At 36.1% G+C, this 12377-nt stretch overlaps 1 protein-coding gene across 1 annotated transcript; it reads right to left on the reverse strand.

Annotated features, from left to right (window-relative positions):
- Positions 1–358: 358 nt before the first annotated feature.
- calcoco2 (calcium binding and coiled-coil domain 2) lies at positions 359–11752 on the reverse strand. Its single transcript, XM_080049487.1, has 15 exons — positions 11691–11752; positions 10826–11019; positions 9481–9583; positions 8178–8338; positions 7482–7607; positions 6933–7058; positions 6643–6726; positions 6251–6360; positions 5802–5871; positions 5172–5330; positions 4128–4316; positions 3543–3659; positions 2953–3169; positions 2336–2364; positions 359–2039 (listed from the first exon to the last, which is right to left on the reverse strand). The coding sequence occupies exons 2-15, from the start codon at positions 11003–11005 to the stop codon at positions 1875–1877; spliced, it is 1836 nt and encodes a 611-aa protein (XP_079905613.1). The 5' UTR covers positions 11006–11019; positions 11691–11752; the 3' UTR covers positions 359–1874.
- Positions 11753–12377: the final 625 nt, after the last annotated feature.

Raw genomic sequence — 12377 nt, forward strand, 5'->3', positions numbered from 1 at the left:
ATTCTATAAGTGCAAAACATGTCACTCTTGATTTATTTTTCATGTATAGACTGTACATTTTAAAGAAAAGACTCATTTTCCCAGTTATACCTCTTTCTTTATTGTATCAGCAAGATCATTTCGAAACACTTTACATTCATCCATTTGACATAAATACACTTGTTACATTGCTCCGCCTCAAATCAACCATTCAGTCCTTTCATATATTCTAAATTAAAACAGAATTTCAGGTAATTTAACACTTAAATTTGCATAATCTGGTTATAGTGCAAAGCGATACTGTAAAGTAAGTCATACGTTTTGGCTAATATATTGAGTTTTAAATGTGCCATGGTTTATTTTAAATGAAGATTTAAGCTACTTTCATTCTATTGTTTGAGCTTTTTTTTTTTTTTTTTTTAACTTTAAATTATATAGACAACACTGCTGTGTATTTTTTCAAAGCAATACCATATGCAGAAAAAAAAAGATTTCTCTACTCTCCAAGCAGTCCATTTATTGCAAAAAAAAAAAAAATCTAATTTCATAGGTTTGAAACTTGCAGTATCAAATTTTAGGATATTTTGTGAAGGAAAACTATATTCGCTTGTGTTTAGACAACATTCAATATTTGTCAATATCTTTGGCCTCTTAAGGGATTTATACTTTTGGGTATCAATACAGAAAAAACAATCTTATAGGGCCGAATATCGAAAACATTTGAAACGATATCCAGCTCAGTTGTGTGGTCAAAAAGCTTCTCTACTTTTAAAATGCATCATTATCAGTGATGAGTTAAAAAAAAAAGAAAAAATGTAATTGAAGATATTTTTTGTGGCTTTTTTCATCTGTTTTGAATAGTTTTAGGCACAGAGGGAAAGAGAAGGCATCATGGCATTAAAAAATGCTACACAGTTCACTAGCTGTATTCGAAACCAGCTCTGTCAAGAAGACTATGTGGCATGCGCAGTAACCACTAAGCTACTAAGGCGCTCAGAGAGAAAGAGAGAGAGAGATAAATACATTTGCCCAAAATAAATAAGGACGCAATGTTCACTGGTAGCAGATCATGAAACTCAAAAGGTTTCATGTCTCAGTCAGCTGATTCCTACTGTGTACTGCAAAAGACATGACACACACTAATGGCTGTGTACACACTCCAGTATGCTTTGGAAAGTGTCCCAACAGTTATATTATACTGTATTATATGCAACACGTGCAAAAATACCAGTATGGTCCTTTTTACACGTGATCAACCAACTTCTTTTAAGTAAATTTTTCCCTTAAAGGTCACATTATGCTTGTTATAAGGTTCAGAATTGTAATGTGGGCATATATTAGAAACTGTTTTAATGGTGTAGAGTCCAAAAAAAAACTTTACATTTCTCACAGTGCGTTTGGTGAAAAATACTCTTTTCAGCATCTGTCTAAAATGCTCCATTTTAAACCTCGCCTTCCAAAAGAGTGAAGTCTGCTTTGATTGGCCCTGAATCTAACTGCCCGTATCCGTGAGCTTATCACAAGGTGGAGATAGTGTTAAGTTTGGTTGGTGATTCCCTTTATGACATCATATGTGCAAAAAATCTTAACGGGGTTTTTCGAACACAGCAGGTTTTCAGAAAGATAGACGTAGAGGAAAAAGAGAGGGTTGTTTTTTTCTCATACTTTAGGAGTCTCCAGACCCATATTAATGTATTAAAAACCATTAAAAAGTGTTTTTTTTTCACTTAATAAGTTACCTTTAACCTTTTCAACACCTTAAAAGATAAGATAATCTAATCAGACCGGAAACCAAATTTATGTTGAAAAACCATTAAAAAGTAAAAAAAAATTCTAGCATAATTAGTGACCTTTAACCTTTTTTAACCCCTTGTGTGGCATGGCATCCTCCATCTTCAAATCTCGTGGCTGTATACGTGGTCTTCAAACACCGTCTGCTCCATGTTGTCACAGATCATGGTGCAGAATGGACAAATCCTGTGACTCTGCTCGTGTTGCTCCAGCTCCTGTTGTGTTATGCAAGGGAAGATCTCCTGGCAATGGCGGCAAACTAGAGATGCCTGCAGAAAAAAAAAAAACAGAAATAGAATGTTGGTGGTAACAAAATATTGGGACTTGGATTATGTTTTGAGCTCCGCTTCCAAAATAAACTGTAAACAGATGAGTGTGTGATCCGAGTGTGTGTGTGTGTGCGTGTGCGTGTGCGTGCGTGTGCGTGTGCGCGTGTGTGTGTGTCAGAAGGCAGAGATCAACATTAAGGCAGGGAGGGTGTTTTCCTCTCATTAGGGTGTTATGAAAGGTCATAGCCTCCTCACTTTACAAATATGAATTACTCTTAAGAAATAATTTGACTCACCTCGTCCACTTGTTCTGCATTGAGAGATGCTGCAAGGACAGACACATATGTTAATAATAACAATCTTCAGATTATTAAACTATTAAAGAAATATTTATCTGTAATGAATCTAGCGTATACGAAAGTTTGACGTTTTGAATTAAATTGCAGAAAAAAAATATATTTTCCGTGATATTCAGATTTTTTTTTAGATGCACCTGTGTGTGTGTGTTTTCATATCAGCCAACACTAATGTCATGTTTAAGGTTTATCTCAAGTAACCAGGCAATCATTTCTGTAAAAACTTTGTCAACTAACTCGACGTCATTGTAAATGAGGGTCACCCCTCAATTGGTCTCTCGAGAATAAATAAAAGTTAAATGAAAATGAAATCAGTTAACCTTCCTTCGAACACAACAATCAACAAATCGCCTCCATTGTACTTTGGCTGACGGCATCTCAAAACCTCAGGTAAAAAAAATTATCTACACCGCTTTGGGTTAATTCAGATTTTTTTCTTAAAGGGAACTTGCCCTTCATATTGCAATAAAACAAAGTGGAATTGAACGTTTCTTGGTCTTTTCCTGCTTTGAAAACAGCAAATAAAAATAAGTATAATTTTGGAGCGTTTTACTCACGTATGTTTTCATAAATGTTCTCTGGCTCTTCCGGTGTGCCCGGTTGTTGCCAGGCACCGGAGTCTGCAGTGTTACCAGCTGGTGAGTTGATGCCGGGCTGGTCGTCATACAGGTTGCCAGGCTGGTTACCGGGCTGGTTGTCAGGTGTATCGCTAGGCGGAGTTTCGAGTAGTTCAGCAACATGTCTGCGCAAACCCTCCATGTCTTCAAGGAGTTTCTGACAGAGAAAATATAACATTAATCAAATCATATCAAAATCAAATCAGTTTTATTTGTATAGCCCATTATCACAAATAGACATTTGCCTCAGTGGGCTTCACATTCCATACAGTATGACACCCTGCCTTTAGACCCTTGGAGTCAGTGATTCTGGAGAACGCTTGTTGTCAAAATCAGTGAATATCTCCTCACGATCCGCTACCTGGACTATGTACTGTGTGTGCGCTCAAATAAATAAGGTGTTAATACACAACATAGGTTCTGTAAATTGGCCAGATGCTTGCTATGGTTGACCCCTTTGTTTACATACCAGTTTACAGAGCCTAGGCTGTGTATTAACACCAGATTGTTTGGTGTAATAACTAACGTACCTGGTTGTCTCTCGCGAGCTCTTCCCTCTCTTGTGTCACGAGCGTGATCATGCGTTCATTGTCCTGGATGACTTTGTCTCTGTTGCCGACTTCTTCCATTGCTTCTAGGAGCAACAGCTGAAAAATATTACAAAGGAAAACAAAGCATCAGTTTTCAACACACATAGAATGCAAACCTAAATTATACAACATGACTGATTTGATTTGATTTAATTGTATTGTGTTGTGGACCAAAAAAAAAGCTTACAAGAAACCAATGTCATCCCCCTCCCTACTCCATTTCATCTCTGTCTCTCCAAACTGTCTAATAAAATAGTAAAAAATGCCAAAAAAATTATCTTAAGAAAAATAAAATAAAAGTTCCTTGTAGTCTCTATAATCTAAACCAAGGTCGATATGAGCCTGTGGAAAGTGTCTGTTTTTTTTGTTTGATTTTTATTAATATATTACTATGTAAACTTGTTTTTTATTGCTTGCATGTTCGGAATAAAGACAATCAACCAACCACTCACTCAATCAATCAATCAGTCAATCAACCAATCAATCAATCAACCAATCAATCAATGCCATATTGATCGACATTACCTGGTGTTTTCCACTCTTCTGTTGCTCCTGCTCGTATGACTCACACACAGTCTCCATCTGAGCCTTGAGCTGCGTCAGTTCTCTGTCCAGATACTCCGACCGTCTCTTTGCGTCCTGACACGTTTCCCTTTCAGACGTCAGCTTCCTCTCAGCGTCCTGGAGCTGCCCTACAACCCTCTGGAACTGCAGCTGAAATATGACATAGAATTAAGTGTATACTTCTTCCTGCTTAAGTGTATACTTCTTCCTGTTTAAGTGTATACTTCTTCCTGCTCCTTTTCAGGCATATTTATTGTATTTCCATGCTTTTCATTTTGTTTTGTATGTGGATGTCTGAAATAAACTAAATCAAATCAAATCAAATCAAATCAAGGCATAACAGTAAGGATTTACCGTTATTTTACTTTTTTTACAGCTGAAATATGACTTAAAATTAAGCATTTAGCATCATTATTATTTTACTGCAGCTGAGAACAATATGGAAATAAGACATAACTTTAAGCATTTAGCATTATTTTACTCTCTTACAACTTATTTTTTGATTACTATTGAAAATAATTTTTGTTATTTTACTTGTTAGTCTATATTTGTCTTCTAAAAAGATGGGGTCGATGATTCTGGAGAGTGCTTTGTGTACATGTCCGTTCTCTGTGAGCTATTAAAAAATCCAGTGTGTAGAGTGTGTACTTTTTACAGAGCCTAGGCTGTGTATTAACACCAGATTTATTTTCAGACCACACACACAGTACAGACAGGAAGCGGATCCCGAGAGGTATTCACTGATTCGAAAAATAATAATTTTGACAACAATGATTCTCCAGAATCTCCACGCTTAATTCCTGCTATAAACCTGTACTTTCATTTGTATTTTACTAGTAATTTTCTTGAATTTTATATATTGATTATTTTATCTATTTTACTCTCAGAGTTATTTTATTTTACTATTTTTTAAAGTGCTAGATAAATGAAATAAAGATTGTTTAATAGAATAGGAGAAGGTCATGTGATTGTTTCCTAAGGCTTTTTTAACATGTGTCCCCTCACCTTAAGGTCGTCATCTGGACAGTTCTGTATTGCTGTCTGCTGCGTCAGGCTCCTGTTCAGCTCCTGGTTCTCTCCCTTCACTTCCTCCACGGTGAGTTTCAGACTCTGCAGCTCGGCACAGACCCTCTCGTTCTCCTTCTCGCTGCTCTTAAGGTCCACCTGACACAAGGTACAACACACGTTTCAACACAGGAAATGTAACTTCTGATATGGACCCAAATTTGACTTTTTTTTAAATGTTTTTCTTGACCCTGGATGACTTTTTTTTTACACATTATGTCACTGCAAAAGTCACAGTATTATAAGTCTTTATAATGACCTGCCAAAATATTCAAGATTCAAAGGCTTTATTTGTCACATGCTCATACAGTAGGTGCAGTGAAATGTTGGTGAATACCTGTATTACTGTGCACAAAGAGGGAAAAAAATGATAGAATAAAATACAATAAGGTTTACCATAATATATAGACCTACACACTAATATATGGACCTACAATAGGAATTTCAGGTCCACATGTCCATAAAAATACTATCAATATTGGATCTATGAGTATGGATTTATTGCACAAAGACCCAGACCAGACACACAATTTCCAGGCACACTGCACCTTTAAATCAAAGTGTGTTTACCTGCAGGAGCTGGATGTTGTCTTTCAATGTGAGCAGTTCCCTTTCTCCTTCTCCGAGTTTAGATTTCAGCCTAAACAACAAACAATACAAAACGTTAGTAGCTGTTAGTGGCCACAAAACATAATGCAACAAGTTCTTAAAGTTGAAGGTGTTCTTTGAAGTTTCAGAGGAGGGGAATAATCTGTTTACATTTACAACAACAGTGAAACAGTAACTTTTTAGGAAACTTTCTAACTTCAAACAGTGTTCCAATGATCCAATTCCCTGTGAGTAAAATTTGTTTATTCAATTATGAGAATATACCTTAGACATTTTTAACTTCTCTGACACACCCAAAGTTTCATAGTGCACCTTTAAGATGAGAGTAGATAGTAAAAGAGCATATTTGACACTAAAAAACAATAAAAAATAAATTACAAAAAAAAAATATATATATATATTTGACTCACGTAGCGTTCTCCCCGCTCTGCTCCTCCACTGTGGCCCTCAGCTCCTCTCGTTCTCCTTTCAACTGGTTGATCTTCAGAACAGCGCGGTCGTATTTCTCCTGAGCGTGGGACTGAAAAGAAGTTATTTTTTTTAAATAATTGAATATTTAGTAAGGCAGAGAAGAGGAGCACTTCGTTTTGGTGGTGGGACAATGTTGCTCTTTGGTGTAGTAGTAATAATCTAATAGCAACAAAACCAAGACACTTATGTTGAATTAAAAGTTGAAAAGTTACATATTTTATTTGGGCCTATGTATTTTTCAATGTTAATCTTAAAATTTAAATAAAAAAATGTTGACTAGTTGTTGTGAATTTTTGCCAAAACGTTTAGCAGTGTGATGAAATGATCTTACCTCGTTTTGCCTTGCTGCTCCGTCTGACATCAGGCTTTTGCTCATCTGCTCGGTTGTGTTTTGTTGCTGCAACTTCATTTGCTCCTAAAAAAACAATGTCACAGTGTGTACATCATACATTATGAACATATATGAATACTAGTATGACTGAAGAAATGTTATGGAAGCAAAATAAACACAAAAATCTCAAAATTGACCAGTGGTAGAAAAAACTACGATTTTGCCCAACTTAGTATTAGTATTCACACTGATACTGAGTTAAAAATTCACACGATAATATGAAAACTAACCTGTAATTGTTCCTTGTCTTTCTGTTGTTGCTGCAAGGTGCTTTTTAAGGTTTTGTTTTCCTCTTTGATCTGATCCAAGTCTTTGAGCAGCTGACAGTTTTCTTTCTCTTTCGTTTCATTCTGCGCCTGTAGAATAAATAATAAACAGCACAGTATCAAACATCAAAGTTCAAATGCTATCTTACTGTTTTCTCTATTAAGATAAGATTTAGATAATAGAATATAATCCTTTCTTAGTCCCACAGTGGGGGAACTTTCTATGTTACAGCAGCAAAAGAGTATAGTGCAAATAACAAAGGCATTGGTGAAATATGCAAAATATATTATTTGTCTAAAAAGTTAACAGTTAGAAAGTAACTAAAACAGTTAAAAATGCAAGTAATATTCTAAAGAAACAGATTGTTTGTGAGTGAGTGAGTGAGTGAGTGAGTGAGTGAGTGAGTGAGTGAGTGAGTGAGTGAGTGAGTGAGTGTGTGTGTGTGTGTGTGTGTGTGTGTGTGTGTGTGTGTGTGTGTGTGTGTGTGTGTGTTTAAAATTCGAAAAGCAGACCTTCAAGCTGGCGGATTCCACTTGTTCCGTCTCTAGAGCAGTTTTTAAAGTTTGGTTTTCCTCCATCGAACGTTTCAAGTCTTTTTGCAGTTCGGCCTTTTCACGTACGCTCTGCTCCACTTGTTCCTAGGTTCAAAAAACACATTAAGTCAATATCAAACTCAGCCTCTGTTTACTTTTGCTTCCAGACCGACATTTATACAGATTGTTTACACAAAGAATCTGTCAATAACTCCACACCAAGTTTAGAAAAATCCACATTACTAGCACATATATAAAGAAATATTTCTTTTAAAAGGTAGCCTATTAATCTAAACATTATTATCAAAATATACAGTCACTTCACTGTGTTTTGCTCCAAATCAAATTTACACAAATAATCTTTCACTAACTCGCAATTCATAAAAATGACAAAACTAGGTCATATAAAAAAAAGTATTTGAACTGAAGTTATTTATCTAAAAAGAATATGAAAGATATTTTTGAAAAGATAAGGCCACTTTATTTAGCTCCAAATAAATTGTACACAAAGAATCGGTCACTATCTCCACAGGAACTCACTATACAAAATGCCATTACTAACTGATTTTGAAAAATCCTTTCCAATGAAGTTATCTATGTACACAGAAAAGAGTATTTAAATATAAAGTGACTGTCTTTTGCTCCAAATAAAATCCATTTTCGATGCATACATACCTGTGTTGTGATAACGAGCAGGTCATCATCCGTGCTGCAGTCTATGCTGTTCTCTGCTGTGTTTCTGAAGCAGAAGGGCGTGCTAGCTCCGCGCACCGTACCGCTAACGTCTATGTAGCAGAACTGGTAGAACTCGATCTCATCTTTAGGCAGGTAGTAATCTGATGGGACACGGACACATCGGAATTTAGATTTACGACAACAACATGAGATTAATTAGCATTGTTGATTAGTAGGTTGTCAATTAGTCAGTGTTTTATCTGTCGGCCTGTCTGTCTGTCTGTCTGTCTGTCTGTCTATATGTTGTTTAAATCGTTTTGTCTAAAACAGTCCAAAACCAAATAGTAACTTTTTTAGTGATATAAGGTAGGGAAAAAAAGTAAAGTCTCACATTTGAGAAGAAAAAAAAATTAACAGTTTACAAGAATTGTAACTGATACATTTTCCACGATTTGACTTATCAATATATAACCTCTATATGCCAATCAAAAGTGTTTGAACACCCTATATTTGTGGCTAAATATTTTTTGTTATTTACTTTTAACATCTTAGATTCAACTTTTCAGGACCTTAAATTAAATCTATCTGAAAAGGAAAACACAAAAGCTGTTATCATTAGCAGTCATTATTTGATTTTAGGGCGTCACTGACATGCCATACAGGTCGTAAATACTGTAAATATCAGTGAGCTCTGAGCAAATAGTGTGAAGAACTGCGTCTGATAAACCTTTATGTAAAAACAAAATCAGACGGTCTAGTTTACATAGAGGATTTGAATGCACCAGGTATGAAGACACTGATTGTTTATGTCAACACACAAGGTCAGAGTAAAGTCATAACAGCTCGTAATATAAAAACAGATTTAAAAGCACGGTGGCATTAACCTGTTTCCACAATACACACTCAGAGAATTCAGAAAACTTGTGACAGAAAGTGTGCATGAGTCATGACTAACATGACCAAACATTTTCACTCAGGTAAAAGTGAAACTATTATAGCCCTAACAGTCAAAGGCTGGTCTGAAAAATTATCTTGTAAATGGGACTCTTTATAATTTATTTTAATTCCTTATCGACCCTGCCCCAAGGCTACCGCTCCCCCCATTCTCTCTCTCTCTCTTTCTCTCTCTCTCTCTCGGCTGTCCTTTGTATTTTATTGGTTTTTGTTTGGCAGTATTGTTTGTATATTTGTGTTGTTTTTTTTGTTTTTTTGTATTAACTGTTCTTGTTCTTGTTGAAAAAAGGAAAAGCCAATGAACATATTGACAAAATAAATAAGTAAAAGTGAAACGGTTTCTTCTTACCCTTGAAAACAGCTTGCCTGGCCACAGTCTTTTCTCCTACCACATCCAGACATGGCTCAGCCCACACGAAGGTGTGATAGTCCTTACATGTGCTCCACCCAACCTGTATGACAAAAGGTTAGGCCAAAAGTGAGACGCAGATTCTTTAGACAATTGATTATCAAATGGGGGTTCATATTTCCTATAGGGTTAATTTGGGGTAGTGCAGGGGGTACGTGAGATAAAATAGGTAAACAAAAGGCAAGGTAGCCCATTAAAAAAATTGTTATGCAAATAGCTATGCATAGGAAATAAAAAAATAATCGGTCTAGAATAAGTTAAATAAAAACATTTCACACTAAATTACAAGTTTAACCTTAACTATAATTAATTGTTTATTATTGCAAAGTTATTACATAACATTATTGAAACAGTTTGAGAAGAACTTGTTATGGAAATTAATATTACAGTCATAATATTATAATCAAGTTTATGTGTTTACGTAGACAGCCTTCAGTTTCTATGCACCCAATCTCTGGAACCAACTTCCAGGGGACTTGAGGTCTGCTGCAACACTCGGCTCTTTTAAATCGGGTCTGAAAACTTTTTTGTTTCCCTTTTAACCTGTCATTTTAATTCTATTCTATTCTATTCTATTCTAATCTATTTTATATTTTTTTTATGTTTTATTGCTTTTATTTATATGTTTTATTTATATTCATGTTTTTCATTCGCTTTTTTAATGTGTGCTCTATACTTGATGTATTTTAATCTTGCCCCCTGTAAAGCACTTTGAATGGCCTTGTGTCTGCAATGTGCTGTACAAATAAACTTGCCTTGCCAACTTGCCTAGACAGGTGCCATTGTGAATCTCAATAAAAGTAAACGAAGCAACAAAAGTTCTGACCTGACCTCATGGTGAAAGTTGTTATGTTCTGAGATACTGAAACTGCATACTCTGTGTGTGTGTGTGTGTGTGCGTGTGCGTGTGCGTGTGTGTGTGTGTGTGTGTGTGTGTGTGTGTGTGTGTAAGAGTACGTATGTTTCGACTAAGAATGTATGTTTTGACTTAGATGGCCGTGGAGAACAATCTCTGTTTGATAATGACCAATATATATCTGGCTGAGGAGACTGTCTCCCCCTCAGTCAGTATTCTGTCTCTCTCCCTAGAGAAAACCATAGTTGCTAATTCTTATTTGCAAACAATTAAAAATATATTTTTAATTCTACTTTGAACATTGTGTCATCTGGTATTTTTTGCCAACTCTCATCCGGAAACTAGACAAGATGTTTTATTCAGTTCCAATACAAACTGCTTAAGAAACATCACAACAATAAAATCATATTTTAATTGACGTCTTATCACCTTGAAAATGCCCACCCAGTCCCTCGGGTTGGGCTGGAAGGCGGCAGTGAGTGTGTAGCTGCATGTGATGTGGATTGAAGGCAGGTATGAGTACGGGATGTCCGTGAACACAACCTGGGAGAAGGTGCGTGTCTCTGAGGGGTCGCTGGTTGCCGCTGCAGCCTCCGTGTGACTCTCCATGTTGCGCTTACAGTCTGCCAATAAAAACACTGATGATGAAACCAACATTTCACGGGATTGACTGATGACAGCAGGTGCCACAATAACAAGGCCTAAGTCGTGACAGAGAGCGCTTCCTTAATCGTGTTGTTGTTGTTGTTGTTGTTTTTAGGCTCATAGGCTTTTGCGCATTTACAATCTCAGTTCAATTTGATTCCAAATTGATTAGCCTACGCACTAAAAAAGTACTTTCCCAGCTGAAAAAGGTTACACTTTCTAGGCCTGATATAGACAACATCATTCCCCTTTGATCACGTTAAATGTGTTATCAAAACTTGAAAAGGTCATTAGCTTTTAAAAGAAACGCACATTCCAAACTGATTAGGCTACACACTGGCCTACAGTTAAACTACAAAAAATCACTTTCTCAGAGCCCATATTCTGCCACGTTAAATAAAGACCACCACATATACCTGGCGATGACGTTTAATCTGTTATAAAAAGTTAAAAATGTCACAAGCTTTATAAAGAAAAGACGCACTCAACTAGAAACCGAAAGTGAGCAAGACAAAACCCCCAAAAAACGCACCCGAAAGATTAGGCTACATAATGATTACGTTGATATTAAACGTTGTTGCTTAACTACAAGTCTTTCTAACGAACCTCAAATGTTGATAAAATGTTCGTATAAAAACATTAAACTCACATGTTTTCAGTCACACTCGTCACAACATCGAGATCCAGCGTCCGACCAACAGTGGTGCCGCCTTCAGGTGCGCCTCGGACTTTTGTACAACACCAGATTGTAAATACGACACAGGACTTCCGGGTATTGAAGTAGACAAAAACCTTTGTTGTTTTGTTTAATTTAAAACAAATATTAAATTGAGGCGTTGTCTCTCATTGTTGAGTCGACCCATAGGCAACGTTGATAATTGTTGAAATAATTTTGGTGCTGATTAAAAGGCAAAAAAATAACAAAGGGATAGTCAAACGTGGACGTTAAGCTTGTTGTCATATGACACGCTCGAATCAGAGCAATTTCTTTCTCCTTCCCGTGTTGTCCTTGAAGGCATCAATGGGCAGACTGCTTTATGGGAAATGTAGGCCAATTTGTCAACAGTCTTACATTTCCTCTGCAGCGTGATATATAAACACAAGAGGGAGCCAAACTCTTTAGGTCCTCTCAGAGATCCTTTACACAAATATTGGTCGGTATAAACAGTGGTAATTTTTATGCTTTATTTGTTATTTAGAATCAAACCAAACATGCCTCCATATGACCGGCTTAAAACCTATTAAAAACCACATGACATTTGAAAACTGACATCATTTTACAATTTAGTTCTAAATTAAATGTTTTATCATTTAAGGATGGGTGTACAATTTGAAT

Source organism: Ammodytes marinus, assembly GCF_949987685.1.
Source record: "Ammodytes marinus genome assembly, chromosome: 20".
Lineage (NCBI taxonomy): Eukaryota > Metazoa > Chordata > Actinopteri > Uranoscopiformes > Ammodytidae > Ammodytes > Ammodytes marinus.